The sequence below is a fragment of the Rattus rattus genome, chromosome 5 (genome assembly GCF_011064425.1).
Source record: "Rattus rattus isolate New Zealand chromosome 5, Rrattus_CSIRO_v1, whole genome shotgun sequence".
Classification (NCBI taxonomy): Eukaryota; Metazoa; Chordata; class Mammalia; order Rodentia; family Muridae; genus Rattus; species Rattus rattus.
The window spans coordinates 82681947-82703203 of NC_046158.1; the positions used below are offsets into that span (position 1 = coordinate 82681947).

The 21257-nt window shown below is 39.4% G+C and overlaps 1 protein-coding gene across 2 annotated transcripts in view; it reads right to left on the reverse strand.

Moving 5' to 3' along the window:
- The window catches only part of Qser1 (glutamine and serine rich 1), a 43107-nt gene that overhangs the window by 16026 nt on the left and 5824 nt on the right, over positions 1-21257 (reverse strand). For both annotated transcript variants that reach the window (XM_032903837.1, XM_032903838.1), the window contains exons 2-6: positions 16187-19852; positions 4632-4957; positions 3002-3118; positions 2253-2386; positions 1052-1269 (exon numbers count right to left, since the gene is read on the reverse strand). In XM_032903837.1, coding sequence (XP_032759728.1) covers positions 1052-1269; positions 2253-2386; positions 3002-3118; positions 4632-4957; positions 16187-19850 — 4459 coding nt within the window. In that variant the 5' untranslated portion in view covers positions 19851-19852. The remainder of the gene's footprint in view (positions 1-1051; positions 1270-2252; positions 2387-3001; positions 3119-4631; positions 4958-16186; positions 19853-21257) is intronic.

The window sequence follows — 21257 nt, forward strand, 5'->3', positions numbered from 1 at the left end:
GCCTGAAACTGGTCTAACAATTACATTTAAAATCTTGTCATATTGCTTTAACTTGAGTTCCTCCAAAAACTCTCCTTTGTTTATAAAGACTCTAGACTCCCAGCTTTAGCTTGGCTTCAACAGCCTGCCTTCCATTTCCTCTGTCTCCCTTTGTCTCTATTGTTAGGTCTTAGAGGAATGAGCTCCAGTAAACTTTCCTCAAGAGTCATATGGTGGATACTTTAGCTTTTTTCTGGTCACATGGTCTCTGTACCACAACTCAAAACTACAACTATATGAAATCATGTATTTCCAAACAGTATCTGTGGGCTGTTATCCACAAAAGTTGGGCAGCAATCAGATGTCTGTAAGCAAGACTGCCAGCCTCTGTCCTCTGCTGAACCCTTTGAAATGTCTTGTACATATTATACTCCATGTTTTGATAGCTAATAGAATAAGTGCTGTATATTCTTGCTTTGTACATGTTTTAAACTCTACTATGGCAAATATTGATAGACATATTTAATGTCATGTTATCATATTATACTAATTAATTACAGTTTGGATTGTTTCATCCAAGATTTGTCTTCTGGCATAAACACAGATGTAGGATTTGGGGACTACAGGATGTTTTCTTTAAGGTTAATTATTTTTGTTTATGTAAACATCTATGCACATCCATGAGTTTATGTGTAGCACATGTGTGCAGGAACTGGAATTACAGGCAGTTGTGCTTCGACTGATGTGTTGCTGGGAACTGCCTAGATCCTCCCGGCCACTGAGCCATCTCCCCACGTTAGGCCTTGTAATTCCCAGACTTAGTAGATAATTGGTATTCCTTAGGCTAGAACACATCAAAGTGAGCTCTGCCTTTCCTGCTTTCCAGAGCCACATGTGTAGGCTAACTGTGTTCTGTAGGGTGTAGTTTGTACAAAGCACAATGAACTTTGTACAGTAGCATCAACCTGCATATCAACTAAGCAAATTTGATCTGAACTGCCACCACCATCATCCCCTCCATTCCTGCACACCGTCCAAAAGTATCAAAATACTAATTTCTTGGGGAACTCACCCTCATCCTCACTACTGCTAGAACGGACCTCAGGAGATGATTCAGATTGTGAGGATGAAAATTCTTCCTTCCATTTCTTCCTTTTCTTTGGTGGTGGCTCAGCCTTTACTTTGAGCTGTTTCGCTTTGGGTTTTGTAGAAGGGGCTTTTATAGTTGTAGTTTTTGATACTGGTGGGTCAGAAGTTTTACTGATACTACTTGGTTTAGATGGAATATTTCTGCAATGTTAAAATTTTTTTTATTAAAATCATTAAATCTTTTAAGATTAAAAAAAACAAAAAGAACTTTTATGATTAATAAGATTAAACATGCTCAGATCAACACTTCCAAAATAAAGTTCATATGCTACACACAACTCGAATAACTCCCATAGCATTTTTCTGAAACAGATTGAGACTGACACTCCGTGTTCAATTATTAAGGGACTAATAACCTAATCTTTATCCCACCAAACTCCTTATGGATTAATTTCCCAGAGAATATGAGATATGGAAAACCAAATCCAGCTCTGATGTTCGGGTGGTTACTAAGTTCTGACACAGAAATGCAAACGCACTGGTCTCAGACCTCTGAAGATTTGTCCGATGCTGAATCTAAAAATTTCTGTGGTTAAAGTCCATCATGACACCTGGATCAGCAGCTTGAAAATAGGTGGTGATCTTAATTAACCTAGACCCACTGATGACAGTAGATTGATGAGAGTACCTAGGGTCATACCCACATTCTAATACCTATCACAGAGTCAGTCATTCCAGTTACCTCCCAGACTCATGCTGCAGACAACCCAAGCACATTGATCTCTGATAGGCCTACTATGTGCTGACCTGATAATGTACATGTCTGTGTGCCCCCTAGCCCCCAATCATCTTGCTGTAACCCCAACAATCATTTATTTCTTACACCCTACTGATGGAAAAGAGGGCTCCTGAGAGGTTCGGTCACAAACAGTTGGATTCAATAAATTTTATACCTTGGGTCTTTTCCATTTTACTATAGCGACACCAAAAGACCCAAGCAAAGAAGACACCTATTCCACCAGAGAGAGCCACTAGCCTTGCAATACCCACCTCGTTCTCTGAAAAGGACTCACTTACTGCAAAGGTACTGCAGCATTCTCAGTCTTTAACTGACAAGATAGACCCTTTAGATAATAACAATACCCAAATAAGTCCATAAATACATAACAGAAGAAAACAAATACCTGACAGTTTGTGAAGGCTTATTTCTTGGCTTTTTGGAACACACTCTGACATATTCCTTTTTGTTTGCATTTTCAATGAACTTCACATATATCCTTTTGTATTTAGTTTTTGCATCTCCAAAATACCCAAGGTACTAAAGAAAAAAGTATTCAAATTATACAATTATATAATCTACACATAAATATTATGCTGTTAAGTTCATGGTCAGCCATCCTTTGTATTTTCTAAAATATATCCATAACCAGACTAATTTTATCCTGATTTTAAGAATGGGTAGGGAGAGAGAGGGAGAGGGGGCAGGGGAAGTGGAGAGGGAGAGGGCGAGGGAGAAATAGAGAAAGGGAGAAAGCGAGCGCGAGTAAGCGTGTACAAGTGAGTGCCGGCACCTGAGGAAGAGCTGGAGTTATAGGAAGTTATGAGCTTCCTAACATGAACTCAGCTCCAGTTCAAGAGTTGTATGCATTACTAACTTCAGAGCTATCTTTTCAGCTGTTTCTTCATTTCACTTATTTATTTTAAATTTTGTGCCTATGTGTCTGTGTGGGCATGTGCATGTGAGTGCGGGTGTCCTCAGTAATGAGGAGAGCGCATAGGATCCCCTAGAGCTGGAGTTATCATTCTTCATGCCATGGGGGTCCTCTGCAGGAGCAGCCAGTGCTGTTATCAGGAAGGTAGGTGCATTTGACCCCTTCTCCATTCACCTGAGAGTCAGTTTAGAAGAGCACGTAGAATCAAGCATTTTACTTACACTATTTGTAGCTGCAAATTCTCTTTGCCCATCCCGAATTTCAGGAACAAATTTCTGTAACAAAGCTTTCTGTACTTTCCAAATAGCTGGGGGCTCTTTCCCTGTATTTAAAGCCTCCTATAATAAGCAAAATTAATTACATTTAGGAAAATATCAACATGCTTATATTTATAGATTGTTACTGTGGGTAGGAATCTTTAAGGGCTACCTTTACTTTTCACTCTTTCCCTTCTTTCATGGAGGGAAGTAGGGAGTTGAGGAAGGGTCTCTATGTTGCCTGGGTGGTCCTGGAATCTGTATGTAGATCAGGCTGACTTTAACCCTACAGAGAGCACCTGCCTCTGCCTGCTGAGTGCTGGTATTAAGGGTATGCACAACTACACCCAGCATAACTCTTTATCTCTTATCTATGGCCGAGTTTCTACAATAATCACCCCCCCCACAACCTTGTGGTTGTGACATCAAAACAAAGGTCTTGATTAACATGCTAATGAAGAATGAAGGGTGTAGGGAGGGGGCTGTGGATATATAGATAAACTTGACCCCTAAAAATGATTCTATTCAGCCTTCGTTTCAGTTTTCCCCCAAAAGAGGAGCTCGCTGACACGAAACCCATTGCCCTTTCAACTAAGATGACTGGAAGAAACTGTTAGTGGTATTATCTTCTCATTTGTGCAGTTTTATAACATCTAAAACAAATATGCTACAGTTGTAACAGGAGTTAACTATCAATGGTAGGATCATAGACAATGTGAATGTTACAGTCTTCCTTGTTCTATCTAATTCCTTTGCTTTCCTTCTCAATTTAAAAACAATGCCAGCAAAATCAAACAAACAAAACTCCAAAAATATATTAAATACGGCTAGCTATCTAGGTACACTGGCTCAACCTATTATCCCAACATATGGAAGGTTGAGTCAAGAAACTACTGGTAGTTCAAGGCTATCCGGAATTAAAACTACAACAACAACAACAACAAAAACAGCATCAGGCTATGTAACAAGAGACTAAAATACTAACCAAAATAAGTATGACAGATAATTTCTTATGAATTATACCATTTTACTCATGGTGCTACAATTTAAGCTCTAAAATTAAATCCAAATTCATGTTTATGTTAGTTCTGTTATTTTCTAATATCCCTAATAATGTATTCAGTTGGAAGTCCTGAAAAAAATTAACAGTTCTATAATTTGGACTTAAGATGTAGCTTAACTGGTAAAGTGATTGCTTAGTACAGACAAGGCCCTGACTCAGTCCTAAGGACTGCATAAAACTGTATAAGGTGGTACACACATGTAATCCCAGTCTTTCGATGGTAGAGGGTAGAGGATCACAAGTTTAAGGTCATCCTCAACTTCATGGCATGTCCACACGGGGCCAGCCTGAACTACATGAAACTCCCATCTCAACAAACATCTGCTCCGTGTGATAGCCCTTGCCACAGTGCCAACCTGGGCTATAGAGTAACAGGCTAGATGAATTAATGAAATTATAAATATGACATTCAGTCCAACCTTATCAAACTCATAAAGTTTTTGTTTTGCAATACAGGTGTGCCACTGAAATCATGAAAACACAAGCACTCCAAATGCACCAGACCCTTTACCCCTGGGAACATTCACTCACCTTAAAGGTCTCTATGTCTTCTATCTTTACAACAAATTCATCACGTTCCCTGTATTGGCCTTCACCTCCACTTTCAACATTTTCCTCATCTATAAAACCTTCTATTGCAACTGTGTCCTGTCCTTTCGCCAACTGGTCTGAAGGAAGACTATCAAGTTCGATGGCTGTGGGGGGTTCTGTGGAGTTGGCGTTTTCCACAGTGTTGACAGCTACTGAAGTCAAGTGAAGGTCTTGTTTAACTGTACCAACAACAGAGGAGGGAGTGGGAGTGACACCAGCAGTCTCAGCAGATGCACCAGGAGTTGCCACAGGTAGAGTTTCTGAAACTAAAGCACACAGACAGAATCAGCGACACATATTTAAACAGTTATATGTTTTGAGTAATGTCTGAAACATTACCATAAGTATTTTTGTAATCAGTTGCTTGGAAATAATACCATGGAAAGAAATTAAGGGATGGTTGTTAATTCAAGAATTAGAGGTGCATTGGGTTGGGGATTTAGCTCAGTGGTAGAGCGCTTGCCTAGCAAGCTCAAGGCCCTGGGTTCGGTCCTCAGCTCCGGAAAAAAAGAAAAAAAAAAAAAAAAAGAAAAAAAAGAATTAGAGGTGCAAATTGAATTCAGATAAGAATGCAGTACAAATTTACAGTTGTGACCAAACTATGTTACATATATCAAAGATAATTTCAAAAGACAGAGACACAAAAACGATAGAAAATAAGGAAGGGTCAGATAACCAATATGCTTTAAGAACTCCTAGAAGGAAGGAGAATTGGATATGAAAAAGATAAGAAACAGGTTGGAGAGCTGGCGAGTAGCTGAGAAAGCACTGGGTACTTTTCCAAAAGATTTCCAGCACCTCCACGGCACCTCACAGATGACTCAGTTGCAGGAGACCTGATGCTTCCAATGGACACTGGGTATGTACATGGTGCAGACTACCATGCAGCCATCCCCCTTCATACACACACACACACACACACACACACACACACACACACACACACACCCAAATACTTTAAAATAGCAACAGAAACTACTAAAATAAAGTAATATTATAAATTAGATGAAATGAACTCCTAGAAAGAAACAAATTATTGAGAATGCAAGACAAATGAAAAATATAAACTAATTAGTCAAATAAAAAAAAGAAAATTAAAAACTCATCCTATAAAGAAAAAGTACAGGTCCCAGAGACAGGACTGCTGAATTCTACCAACAGTGAAAGAACTAATACTTAATAAAATAATAGTAATGAGAAAACTAGGTCAGTATCCCTAATGATATAAACATAACAATCTTCGCAAAATCTAGTGAATATATCTTGTAAAGAGTTATACAAGGGATAGTTGTAGCTCAGTGGTAGAGCCCGTTCCATCAGGCACAAGCCTGTCGATCCATAGCATAAACATAAATAAATTAAATAAATAATAAGAACAAATTCATAACTAAAACATATTATGACTATTACCTACCTTAGGAATATAATTCACATAATATACTATGTTAGTGGTACAATGGGAGAAAAAAGAAAATCACAGGATCATTACTAGGCATAGAAAAAGTATTTTGCAAAATTTAGTACTTTTTCATTCTAGAAAATGATCAACTTAAAAATAGAAGTTCCCGGAAAAGTGCTGGAAAGATAGTTCAGTGGTTAAGACTGCTCTTCCAGAGGTCCTGAGTTCAAGTCTCAGCAACCACATGGTGTCTCACAACCATCTGTAATGGGATCCAATGCTCTCTTCTGTTGTGACTAAAGACAGCAACAGTGTACTCACATACATAAGTAAATAATAATAAAAAAATATATAGAAGCTCCCCAACTTCAAAGGATATTGACAAAAAACCCACAGCTAACACTATACATAATGAAGAAAACTGGTGTCTTCCCCCAGCTAATATCTGAAGAAATTATTTGAAGATAACATAGACCAAGATAGCTTTGCATGCACATATTAAAGATGTGTGCCACCATGTCCAGTTTATTGGTAATTTTCAATATTTTGCTCAAATGTTTATGTCCTTTGTTCATTTTTTAAAAGGCCAGAAGTATTTGGAGCTGGAATTACAAGGGTGTGTGGGGCCCCCATGGGAGTCTGATAGATAGTAAGTGCTGTTGACCACCAAACCATCTCTCCAATTCCCTTTGCTCACTTAAAAGTTGATGATTTGTCTTTTTAAAAAATGACTTATTTATTTATGTCTATGAGAACACTCACTGTCTTCAGACACCACAAGAAGGCATCTGATTCCATCACAGATGGTTGTGAGCCACCATGTGGTTGCTGGGAATTGAACTCAGGACCTCTGGAAGAACAGTTAATGCTCTTAACCACTGAGCCATCTCTCCAGTCCTGATTTGTCTTTTTACAATAGAATGGTTAAGTGGCCCACATGTACTTTAGATAAACGTCTCTGGTAAAAACCCAATATTACACACTTCATTCTCATCTACTTGACTGGGAACAGCAGTTACAGCACAAATGTTACAAATTTAATGAAATTCAGTTTTTCTCAAATCGAACAGGCTCTTGGTGGTATGCTAAAATTATAACCTAACTTAGGTCATAAGGGATAAGGTAAAGGTTCAACTCTACTCTTTCATAGGTGGCTGATAGCTGTTCTGATACTATGTGTTGAAAACATACATCTTTTGCCAGTCAGTGCTTTATCAGTTCTGTTGAAAGTCATTTGGTCACAAATGCAGGGATGCTTGCCAGGCAGAGGCAAAGACAGGCAGATCTCTGAGTCAGAGATGAGTTCTAGGACAGCCAGTGTTGTGTAGAGAAACTGTGTCAAAATAAGTAAACAAATAAATACCAACAAGCACACAGAACTTTACCACACAACACAAATAAGAAACACTCAGGAGATGGAGGCAGGATAATCAGTAGTTCAAGGTCATCTTCTGCAGACCAGCAACACACAAGGCCCTGTCTCGAAACAAGGGTGTATATAAACACATCAAAAACAACAACAACAAAAAAAAACAACAACAAAAAAACAAATAAAACACCCCCCCCCCTTGGACATGGGGTTTATGCAAACCTAAGTAGACCAACCTACCCTGAACTCAGAGATCTAGCTGCCACTGCCTTAAGTACTGATACTTAACTAAAGCACCTGTCGCCACTCCTGCCTGACTCCAAAAGAACATGTAATTATCAAATAGTAAAGGGGAAAGGTGTAGCAATACTATATACTGTGGTCCTAGTAACATTAAAGATGAAACTTTAAAACTAAGTGCAGTGAGAGATGGCCCAGCAGTTAAGAGCACTGACTGCTCTTCCAGAGGTCCTGAGTTCAATTCCCAGCAACCACATGGTGTTCACAACCATCTGTAATGGGATCTGATGCCCTCCTCTGGTATAAGCATAAAATACACAGGTGTAAAAGCAAAGCAATTCATGTAGTGGGTATCTCAGCAGGTTATGTGGTACCTTTAACTTATGTATTTGCTTTCTAGACAATAGCATTTATTATGAACAGTTTTCTTCCTTATCCACTTTCTAGCCACATTCCATTGCTTTCAATGCTCCCCTTTCTGTTCCAAGTCAATGCCCATTCAGTTTTATTTTCTGTTTAAGTAGAGAATTATTAGGAAAGTAAGTACTTTCTTTGTATCCTTCCTTGTTAAACTTTGCTTATGGAATTACTAGTGTTCAGTAATCACAGATAGCTTACATAATGTCTGCATTCTTTATATATTTAAATATTTCCACATGTGATTTATGCTATAAGAAAAAAGTTCCAAAAGAAAAGGAAATGGGAAACGGTATTTTAAAATGCTAACAATAACAGAACACCTCAGTCTCACCACCTGGAAGGGTTCCTGAGGGCTCTGGCAGACCCAAGCACAACAAACAGACCAGACGGGTTTTGCCCTCACCTTTCCCTTTCCCCCTTGCTAAGAACAGTTAGTTATATCACACAGTCCTAAAGCTATCTACTTAGGTTTATTCCCTTAGTTAGCACCTTTCTCCTCTTGAGGCTGGCCAGCAGGTTTCAGCTATTAAAGTACTGAAGTCTGTGCAGTCAGAAGCCCCCGTGGCCCACCTATTTAACCCATCCAATTAAAATTAAACATCTCATCCTAATATGGGGTTTCCCCTTGTTCCTTTATAAACTACCGTATGCTCATGTCTGTTTCCTTTCTGTCCAGAAGCAGTCCCTTTGTCCCTCTGGGGTAAATATCCCTCCCCTCATCCCTTTATGCCCCCTTTCTTTTCTACCTCGTCCTCTATTTCCTGACTTTGTCTCTTATTCCCTGCCCTTTGTCCCCCTGGAGCAAATCTCCTTTGTGCTGATAACTTGGTTTTGGTTATGTCCTGTGCGGATTCAGGCCCTTTTAGATCCCTGTGAGTTTGAGGCTAGTCTGGGATCCATAGTTAGACCTTATGTCAAAATAAAATAATAAATTGCAAAAATATTAGAAAAGATGTAAGTATAATCTCAAAAGAAAAAACCATGCACTCAATCACACAAGTTCAAAATATATCAAGTAAACTCTAACTGAGAATACAGGTTAGTGGTAGAGTAAGTACTTGCCTAGTATGTGCTAAGCCTTGGGTTCTATCTTCAATATTGCGAAAATCAGTATGAAATAAATGACAAAGAAAAAGATAATATGCAATTTCATAAGTATATAACCCAACCTCAAAAAAATCAAACACGCTGGGCAGTGCTAGTGCAAGCCATCCTAGCACTTGGGGACGTAGAGGCAGGCAGATCGCTGTGAGTTTGAGGTCAACCTAGTCTACAAGTTTCAGAATAGTCAGAGCTACCCAGAAAATCCCTGCCAATAAATAAATAAATAAGTAAGTAAAAATAAACTAAGCATTCTGATATCCTATCCACTTTTGCAATTCCTGAAATAAGCACTTTTTAAAAACTTTTATTTATTGTATGTGGGAGATCTGTCTGTCTCTCTCTGTGCATGCATGCTACAGGGCTTATTTAGTGGAGTCCATTCTCTCCTTCTACCTTTATAGGTTCTAGGATAGAACTCAAATAGTCAGACTTACTGGTAATTGCCTCACCCACTGAACCACCTTATCTGCCTTCCTGAGAAGTTCTAGGGCGAATGTTTTACTACTCCAGGAACACATGCTTTCTTTCTTTTGAAATTATTTATTATGTTCCCAAGATTTGGATGGGTGGGTGAGATGTCTCACTATATGGCTATCCTGGAACTCACTATATAAAATAGGCTGGCCTCAAACTCACAGAGATCTGTCTACCTCTGCCTCCTAAATTCTGGGATTAAAAGTGTGCACCACTACACCTGCTGGCTTTAGAAAAAATGTAAAAGACCTAAGTAATAATAGAAAGTAGGATTTGCTTGTACTTTATAGTCATGGAATATTTACCAAGCCACTTAGAAAATTCATAAAATTCTCGAGAGTGTGGTGGTGCATATTTGACCCCAGCACTTTGGAGAGAGAGACAGGTGGATCTCTGCGAGTTCAAGGTCAATCTATTCTCCTTATGAGTTTCAGACAGCCAGGGCTACATAGTGAGATCTTGTCTCAATTTTTTTTCATAACATTTTAATGTATACATTTGAACTTAAACTAGATAAAATAACAAGGTACGATTTAATAGAAAAACAATGTTCGACCATTAAAAAAGAAGTCAATGAAGCTGGAAAGATGGTTCTGTAGGTACCGGGCATAAACAAACACACACAGAAGCAAAACACCCATACACACAGAATTTAAAAAAATAAAATAAAAATCTAACCTGAAGTAACAAAACATTTAAAAACAGATTGTTATAAACACAATTTATGGGATTTAGTCAGAGTATGGTACAAAGAAATGTAAAAATTTAAGTATCATTCAGTAGACAGAAAATACTCTAATAATTAAGTACTAAAGTCAAGAACCAAAGGAAAACAAGGGAAAGAAATAAGATGTTGAAATTGAGGAAGTAGCCAGGCTGGCAGAGTGCCTGCTCAGCTTGTACAATACAAAAATCCTGGGTTTCAGGCTGGAGGAATGGTTCAGTGGTTAAGAGCACTGAATGCTCTTCCAGAGGTCCTGAGTTCAATTCCCAGCCACCACATAGTGACTCACAACCATCTGTAATGAGATCTGATGCCCTTTTCTGGTGTGTCTGAAGACAGCTATGTTGTACTGATATGCATAAAATAAATACATCTTTAAAAAAAGAAAAAAGAAAAAAACCCTTGGGTTTCATTCTCAACGTGCTGGGGAAGGGGGGGTGCCTATAATTCCTGCACTCAGGAAACAGAGGCAGGGAGATCAGAAGTTCAGGTTATCTTTAGATACATGGCAAATTTTTAAAAATATCAGTTTAGAATACAAGAGTCCACACGTAAAAACCAAACAACCCCCAAACATTTAATAATATTCTTCAAAAAAATAAAAATGGAAAACCTCCAAAATCCATGTAGAACACAAAGATCCCCAATAGCAAAGCAATGCCTGAGCACAATAGCAACGCCAGCAGTAACACAATCCTGATCCAGATCACACTCACAAAAACATGGCACTGGCACAAAACCAGATCCAGGGATAGGCCCGCAGCTGGAGTGACCTGATTTTCAACAAATGTGCTAAAAACATTCACTGGAGAAAGGACAGCCTCTTCAAGAAATGGTGCTGGGAAAACTGAATGTCCACATTTTTTTTTTTTCGGAGCTGAGGACCGAACCCAGGGCCTCTACCACTGAGCTAAATCCCCAACCCCAAATGTCCACGTTTGGAAGAATAACTAGATAACTAGTTTTTAAGCTATTGAAATGAATTCATGGCAGAAGAAAGAGCTTAATTGAAACATGAAACATTGAAATTATTACGAGAAATAAAGCATAAAGAAAACATCAAAAGCAGGTGAAATGGCTTAGCAGGTAAAGTCACTTGCCAAGCCTGGGAACCTGAGATCAATCCTTTAGGGAGAACCAACTCTCACAAGCTGTCTTCTGAAGCAAGGTGGCATGCGTGTACTCACTCCCTTCCAACAAGCACATACAAAATAAGTGTAATCAACAAATAAAGAAGCCAGAAGAAGACAGCACACTTCACCACCCAAAAACAGGTTAGGGCTCAGATGAGAAGAAATGACAAACAGGCCTCAGCAGAGCTAAGACCGCTACACAGCGTGGAAACAACTCAAGAGTAAAGAGTCAACCTAAAGAATGGGCGTTCTTCTCAGCTTCCTAACTGTCAGCAGTTAAGAGCACTGGCTGCTTGTCCAGAGGATCTATTTCCAGCATCCACATGGTGGTTGACAAGTGTTTGTAACTCCAGTTTCTGAAAACCCAATGCTACCTTCTGGCTTCTATGAGCATCAGGCACACACATGGTATGGGTACACATATATACATTTAGACAAAACATTCATGTATATAAGAATAAATTTTAAAAAAAGGAATGGGTTTTTACGAGTAATCCCTATAATCCCTGGAGGGATTAATATGTAAAAATATAAAAATAGCTCTAAGATATTTAAATTTACTTATTGGATTTTCTGTGTACGGGTGTTTCTCTGCATATATTCATGTACCATGCACATGCCTATGGGCATCATAGCCCCTGAGTGGAATACAGGGGGTTGTCAGTCACCATGTTGGTGCTAGAAATTCAATCCAGGTCTTTTGGAATAGGAGCCAGTTATCTTAATTACAGAACTCTAGCCCTCTCTGAGAATTATTTAAACAGTAATAAATAAAATTAAAAATTTAAGCAATAAATGAAACAATGAACTGGATAGCTCTGAAAAGTATAAATGGTCCATCCATATATGAAAAAAATGCCTGAAATCTTTAGCCATTAAGAAAATGCAAATTAAAACAACACTGAGACTCTATTTCACCAGTCAGAAAATAAACACGCCAAGTGTTGTTACATACAACTGTAATCCTTGCACTTGGTAGTCTCAAGCATACCCAGATCCTGTCTTAATAAACTAGGAGACAAAGGGGAGGGGGGATGAAAGAGACACAAAGACAGGTAACAGCACTAGCGCGCGCGCGTGCGCGCACACACACACACACACACACACACACACACACACACACACACACACGAGCTCACACATAGAAAGGGGTGAAGAAAGAGAAAGCAACATGAACAAGATCACATGAGAGGATTTAGAATGGGAGTTAGGAACACTACACTGCTCTTTGCAACTGGGACTATAAATTAGTGTTAATAAAACCACTAAAGAAATCAAGATTGAAGTTTCTAAAAAAATAAATAAATAAATAAATAAATAAATAAAAACCTCCATGAAACTAAAACTAAAACCATATGATCCTACTATACCACTCCTAGATATCTATCTGAAAATATTCCAGTCAGAATATAACAGGAATCAGTACTCCTGACAATTTTAGCTCTACTCACAATAGCCAAGAGATAAAATCAGAGTATATGTCCACCAAGAGATGGTGGGGCAGTGGCATAGGACTTTAATCTCAGCACTTGGGATACAGAGGCATGTGGACCTCTGAGTTTGAAGCCAGTCTGGTCTTCTAGCAATAACCAAAAATACAAGAAGAAACCCTGTTGAGGAGAGGGAGAGGGAGGGAAGCAGATGAAGGAAATGTGGTATGTACAATGGGGTTTTACCAATGAGGTAACAAGATAGAGACTTATGTTTATACCAGAGATTACAAAAGGTTTGTTTGGGCTGAAGAGATGGCTCAGTGGTTAAGAGCATTGACTGCTCTTCCGGAGGTCCTGAGTTCAATTCCCAGCAACCACATGGTGGCTTACAACCATCTGTAATAGCTGATGCCCTCTTCTGGTGTGTCTGAAGACTGCTACAGTGTGCTTATATATAATAAATAAATCTAAAAAAAAAAAAAAAAGGCTTGTTCTATAAACCTAAAAAAAAAAAGAAATAGCAAAACGTAAAAAATTCTAAATTGGGAGGACTTAAAATTTTAATAGGATTGTCCACATCTACAATAATACTTAAAATCTAAAGACTGTCTGACTCCATGTTGATTTTCCTGTGGCATAAAGTGAGTTATTATAGGGACAGTTTTGGAATTTTGATATTTTAAAAACACAGAAATTTTGTAAGAATGTGCCTTTGTTTTAATTCCAGGTGTGGGATACGGGGCTGCTTTGGACTGTCCACAGCAGCTGACTATGATTTGTCTCATGCTCTGGTAGATACATGGTTTTGCCACCTGCAGATAGTTTCTATGATTGTGTGATGTTTGAAATTCTGGGAACTTTTCATAGTATATATAAATGCTAGAGTTCCAATAGGCATGGTGGGTGGTTGTTGATCATTTAAGGAGGTTGGCTGGAGTTAGTAGCCATGGTCAAAGAAGAAACAAAAGGAAATTAGTTACATTTAGGGATTTCCTAATTCCTCTTTCCTCTCTATCCTTGTTTCTCTCCTATGGAATATTAGGGTGTGAAGGATAAAGGGTGAGAAAAAGAAAAACCCACAAGGACCAGCTACAAGTTGTACTTTTATTGTTTATTTGGCTTTGTGACAGGGTCAAGCAGCCCTGGCTAGCCTGGAACTAACTATGTAGACCAGGCTAACTTTGAATATACAGATATCCTCCTGCCTCTGCCTCTTAAGTGCTGAGATTAAAGGCATGCACACAAGGCTTGTTTTGGTTTTTGAGATAGGGTCTCACACAACTCTGGAGAATTCTTCAGATATATTTAATATCAGACATTTATGTTAACTATCTACTATACCAGTTATTTCATATCATCTTAATGAAGGCAGCCTCAAGTCCAGACACAGAGAAGTATATCATAAAACTCTTAAAACTCCTGTTTATACAAGAGCTTAGCAGGAATACAGGCTCTAAAATCAGATAAACTAATTCAGATGCAGGTCTGTCACTTATTAGTCACTAGTCCTATGGATTTCATTGGTTTACTTTCTATCAGTTAGATCTACCACCTGGGTGCTTCTCCCATCCGAAAAAATTATGTGCATGTGTGTAACTGAAAGAGTGCAGGAGCTCAAAGCCAGAGACATCAGTTGTTCCATGGAGCTGAAATTACGGGTGGCTGTGATACTCCCAGCATGGGGTACTAGGGAAATCGAACTCAGGTCTGCTGGGAAAGCAGTTATGTGCTCTCAACTGAGGAACCATCTCTCCAGCCCAATCTTTTTTTATTCCCCCCCCGGAGCTGGGGACCGAACCCAGGGCCTTGCGCTTGCTAGGCAAGCGCTCTACCACTGAGCTAAATCCCCAACCCCTCTCCAGCTCAATCTTGTATACACATCTCCTGACTCTTATTTCTGGCAAAATAAATAAATAAATAAATAAATAAATAAATAAATAAATAAATAAAAAAAATCATGGCTATATAAATTGTTACAATATTTTTTCCTTAACATGTTCCTTAAACTGGTGGCTCATACCTTTAATCTTACACTTAATTCAAAGTCAGACTGGTCTACATAGTGTAGTGGGACCTCTAAAATTTCTAACTAAATTTATGAACCTATTTTTAATCTATAGAGGGAAATACATCCAAATTCTATGGCTGGCTGGGGTGGCCTGCCACTGTATCTTTCTCTGGAACTCAGCTGAGTTGCCTCCTGAAGGAAAACATCACACAGTCTTAGTTTAGAATCAACAGGTAACACAATTGCTGGGGCAACAACGAACATCCTAATCAGTAGGTCATACTAAATTAAATCCTCTGGTGGCAGATCCTGATGGATCCATCTAAAGGTGGGGAGAGGGGTCTAGTTTGTTACATCTTGTACCCCAAAATCTTTTCCTCCAAAAAACCCCAAGTCCCTTTCTCCTCCTTTCTTCCCCCCAACTCCAACCTAGAAGTCCTGCCTACTCCTCGCTCAGTGATTAGTCCCCTGAAATCTTTATTCATTAGGGGAAGGTCTTTGCCACAGCATAGTAAGACCCTATCTCAAAAATAAATAAAGGGTATTTACCTGTCAACTGTTTTTTAAAGAATTATTTATTTACTTTTTGTGAGTACACTGTCATTGTCTCCACACACAAGAAGAGGGCATCGGATCCATTACAAATGGTTGTGAGCCACCATGTGGTTGCTGGGACTTGAACTCAGGACCTCTGGAAGAGCAGTCAGTGCTCTTAACCACTGACCCATCTCTCCAGCCCCCACCTGTCAACTGTTAATTGAAGGAAAAAGTGAAGTGTCTATCTCAAGATTTGGGAATATAGTAAGGAGCCAGCACAGAATTTTGAAGGTCTCTCTTAGCCAGATGCACATGCATTTTGTATATCACTTCAAATATTAATCTTTTTTTACCTAATCTTTGAGTAAAACTGGGATATTAAGAAAACAAGAGGACTTATATAATACAAATCTTCCTATTCCAAAACTGCCTTAAGATGTCTATGCTTGGGGAATGCAGATAGCAGACTGTCTAAGATGATTCTTTGTAGTGTAACCAAAATCTTACATGCAAGGAAATGTCAAAAAGCAGATCCCCAAGATATCTTCTTGTCCAGAAGATGTATTTGCAGAACTATACAGGTTTTAAAATGTAAATGCCATAGCTAGAAACCTAACAGTAAGATGTGATCTGTAAATCTGTTTAAAACGTTACCTGTTTTCTTTGTTTTATCGGAAGTAGGATCCAACGCAGTTAAGGGAGCAGAGGTGCTCTTAGAGCTATCATGGCCACACGTGCCAGAATCTTCCTCATCAGAAGAAAACGAAGATAACTGTTCTAAATTTTTAAGTTCATTGTCAGCTTTTTCTGATAGATTGACCCCTCCAGTCTCAGATGGTAACAGTGCATGTGCTGCAGGTGATGTCTTTGCAAATGGTGGGGGACAGAAGGTACGGGTGACTTGGGTTCCTGATCGTCTGGTCCTATTAGGTATTCGAACGGCAAGGGTAGAAAACTGCTGCTTGGGCCCACACTTCAGGAAGTCTAAAAAGGAAGCAATAAATCCTGTTTTGACCTCTGGCTGCTTTTCCTCCACTTCCTTGATTTTCTGCCTCATCTTTTCTTGATGCTGGAAACCTTCATCACAGCTTTCTGAGGAAGGGGAAGTGTATGGTAAATAGACATCTGTCCCTCGGGGGTTCTGTCGCTTGCACTGAGCAGACTTTTTCAGTTGTTTCTGATTATCTTCTTCCTCTTTACCCTGTTCTTTTCCTTTAGCTTTTTCCTTTGGAAGGTTAAAATATGTTACATCTTGCTTTTCATCTTCAGTCTTGCTACTGGCTGCATCCCCTGGCTGGGACATGGCCAGCAGTGCAAGTGTACTCCTTCTATGGTTGACCAACATACCACTGTCATCACCTACTAGGGTAAAGTCACTCTCTGATACCACACTCTCTCCACTTATGCTCCGACTATTAGAGACAAACTCTTGATTTCTGTTATTAGTCACTGCACTGTCAACAGCCATTTCCCTGTCTTCTTTAGACTCATGGTTTATAGTCAACTGTTTCTTGAATGGGTCAGAACTTTGCTCCTGGATTTCCTGACCCAGTCCAACCATGGCAGAAGGTACTTTAGTTGGTATATTTTGACTAGATGTTTCCATATGCGGCTGATCAAGGACTGTTTCTGACTGAAGGGTGGGTACTGATGAAAGGTTTACACTAACCTGATTTCCATTTAAGGAAATATCATTAATACTCTGTGGCTTTCCTACTGTAGCTGTTATGGAGTTAAAATCTGAATTCACATGCCTGACATCTAATGACTGCTGATAATGAGGCTTAGAATCACTACTTTCAATATCTTGCATGGTTTCATTTGCAGCTGATTTGGAAAATTCAGAAGGTGTAACCCCACAAGCTGCTGCTGTAGCTGCTAAGATGTCATCTACATTTGATAAAATATTTCTTTCATCACTGAGAAGCATTGCCTCTGGGAAGCATATTGATCCAAGAGAAACAAACTGACTCTTTGAATCCTGTGGATTGGTTGTCAGCTGCTGCAATGGTTTTGAAGGTTCAGGGAGGTCTAGTTTCATGACGTCAGGATTCTGGGCATGCAGCTGCTGCTGAGGATGTTCGCCATTGCTCTGGATGATATGGCCATCCATCTGAAGGAAAGGATGGACTATCTGTTGCGGACTCTGAACACGCTGCACTTGCAAGGATGCCTTTGCTTGTCCCAGGCTCGCCTGTAGCATCCCAGCCTGCTGAAGAATCTGTAAGTGACAGGCAGAGTCTGCAAGGACTGGTGCGTTAGGAAGAGCCTGATGACTGTGCCCTAAAGCATGGTTTGGAACCTGTATCTGAGGTGAGGCACTGATCATTTGATCATGCTGTTGCTGAGCCTTCGCTCCATGCATCTTGTGCATGAGAGAATGCTGCTGGGTGAGGTCTTTAGTATTCAACCTTATCTGTGGAGTCTGCATTAAATTAGTTGACTTCTTAAGATCAGGGGCTACTGAAGTATTGGGTTGGCTGCTTTGCTGGTTAAGCGGTGTCATTGAACCAACCATGTTTTCTTCTTGTTTTGAACCCTGGAGACCAACTCCAACAACTTGATCTTCAAGGTGGGAGTTATTTCTGGTTACACTCTGAGAATACCTATCATCTGCCTTTGATGTCTTATAAACTGACTCTTGGGCATTCACTTCCCCATCGGGTAGCCTTTGGCTTGATGACTCAAGAGATGCTTGTGACTGCAATGCTTGTAATTTCTGCATTGGAAAATCATCTTGCTTTGAAGATGTATACACATTTGAGTCAAGTTTTCTCTCAGCATAAGACTTTGAATTAGGGGAAGCTATGCTACTTTGTAAAGTCTGACCATGAGAAGAGGATGCAAAAGATGACTGCACAACAGGCAAAAACTTTTGGGGCTGAGGAGGAGAAGATCCTTGTGTCTGAGCATTTGGGGATGAATGCATAGAAGGATAATTTGGTGTTGGGGTAGAAACTGGCAAGCTCTGACCCCGAGAGGCAGAAGAATAAGAAAGAGAAGGGGCTGGTAATGTCAGAGACTGTCCTGATGCGTAGCTTTCTGAAGGACTAACAACTGATAAAACTTGTGACTGAGATGAATAACTGACCTGTGTTTGGCTAACTGATGATAAACCCTGAGAGTGACCAGAAGAATAATTTTGAGACTCACTGACTGAAGACAGGTCTCTTGTTTGAGCAGGGTAATTCTCATTTGTAACTAAAGATAATACTTCTTGCTGATTGGATGAATAACTGAGTGTCTGATTTTCAGAGGTCACTGGCTGAGATGACCCAGGAAAAGTCAATGTTTTGTATAAGGGTGGCAACTTCTCAGCCCTGCTGGACCTGTAAACCTGTGAATGAACGATGGACGGCACACCATGTGGCTGTACTGAACCATAATTTTGGGACTGACTAACTGATAAAAGGCTTGGTAGCTGTGCTGTTGAATAAATTTGTGCTTGACCTGATATTACAGAACTCTGGTTATGTAAAGGTTTAGAATAGTTTAGTGTTTGCACAGGAGGAATTACACTTTGAGGCTTGGGAATTGTAGTTGATGTTAGTGGCTGTTTTGTAGAACAGCTGTCTACTTTTGTTGCAGAAGGAAGATACCCTGATGATGGAATTACAGATGAATAAGACTGGGCAAGTTCTGCTGAGACCTGAGGGGTCTTCTGCTGCAATACTCCATTGCTCACCTGAGTAGAATCTCGGACTGAACTACAGGATAAAGACGACTGCCTAGATGTTTCCTGAAAATTGCCAATACTTGCACTTGATAGGTAACTATGTAAGGGATGCTGTGAACCAGTCAGTTGTGCCTGAATAGACTGGGTAACTGAAGGCCGCTGGTGGTGTTTAATAACACTACATTCTCGAAGAAGGGCTCTTTCAATGGAAGCAGCAGAATTAGTAAAAAGAGCTGAACTATAGGCTTGAGGGGTTTGTTGGGCTCCCCCAAGTGTTGAAGGCAACAAACTAAACTGAGGTTGTAAAAGATGGGGTGCTGACTCTTGGGCCGAGCGATATGTTGAAGACTGAGGTGGTATGCTGTTACTTAATGCAGAACTGCCCAGACGCTCAAATGCCAAAGCAGTCGGGACAGTTCCCTGGGAAGTCTTAATTTGTAGCAAAGGGTCATGAGGGTTTAAAATTCCATTTGATGTAGTGTTAAAAGATGAATCTTGAAGCACCAAAGGTGAGGTGGTTGCAAAGTTTCTGTTGCTAAAGGAAGCTGGATGCTGATAAGCAGACAAAGTCGGTGGTGGAAGTGTTCCGCTGGTTGGCAAGGGTCCTGTAACAAACAGCTCAGCTGCTGTTGAGGAATGCATGCCTATCAAGAGAACACATAAAAATCTTTATGTAATTATAGCAGATATTTAAATAAATGTTGACATTATAGTGATAGACAGATCTCAGGACATCAAAATATCCAATTGGATATATATGGGAATGTTAAAATTTTTGCTTTCTTAAAACAAAATCAAAGTTCTGAAAGATGTAGCAATGTATATCTGTAATGCTTAAAATAGGTGAGTTTACACACAGGGAAGTAGACAAATGCCATGTGGAAATTAAGAAGCCAGCAAAAACGTATAGAAATCTCTGGTAATTACTCTACTCTAACTCCCTAACACAAATTAAAATAAAATGTACAAAACATTAAAAACACTAAATATTGGGGGCTGGAGAGATGGCTCAGTGGTTAAGAGCACTGATGGCTCTTCCAGAGGTCCTGAGTTCAATTCCCAGCAGCCACATGGTGGCTGACAACCATCTGTAATGGGATCTGATGCCCTCTTCTGGTGTGTCTGAAGACAGCTACAGTGTACTCATGTGAATAAAATAAATAAATAAATGCTTCTTAAAAAAAAAAACCTACATTTTGCATATCTCACATAACAAATGAAAAAATGAGAGATGTTAACTGTAAGGTTTTACTTTTTTTTCTTGTTTTGTGTTTATTTTTTGCCAAATAATATTCACTGAAGAAATGTCTTACACTTCAGGTACTGACTTCTCATGAACTGTCTAACAATAAAAGACACATAATTGTATTTTTAAAAAAATCGAGGGGGGTGGGGATTTAGCTCAGTGGTAGAGCCCTTGCCTAGGAAGCGCAAAGCCCCTGGGTTCGGTCCCCAGCTCCGAAAAAAAAAAAGAACCAAAAAAAAGAAAAAAAAAAAAAAAAAAAAACAAAACAAAAAAAAAAAATCGAACCATTAATTCATACGGTAATGGCAAGAAAGGACTATACATTTCAGAACAACATCCTTTTCTTTTTAAGATCTGTTTTTAGTGGTTTTAATTATTTCTAGGGTGTGTATGTATATGTTTGTGTGTGTTGCTTTTGTTTAATTTTTTCCTCTTTTCTCTACTTTGGGAGGGTTCTTCTCCTAACTATCTCCTATCTTCTCTGCCTCAGATGAGCTTCTCCAGTGTCAACTGTCACTAACCATCTTCTCTTCTCACTCTATTCTCTGATCCTATTCATACTGTCTCCCAGAACCTCCTGAATCCTACTCCTCTTTTCTCAGCCTCTGCTGGCTTTTTATATCCTCTTCTGTTCCCAGAATTCTAAGAGGCAGCCAACACTCAAAGAAAGAGGGTCCTTTAAATGGTCAGACACATAAAAATAAATCCTACTACATTTCTGTCTATTTGTTTAGCTACTAATTATTCAGTTTTGAAGTTGCTTCTCCATTCTTTCGAATGTCTTTTCCGGGGTTCTCAGGTAG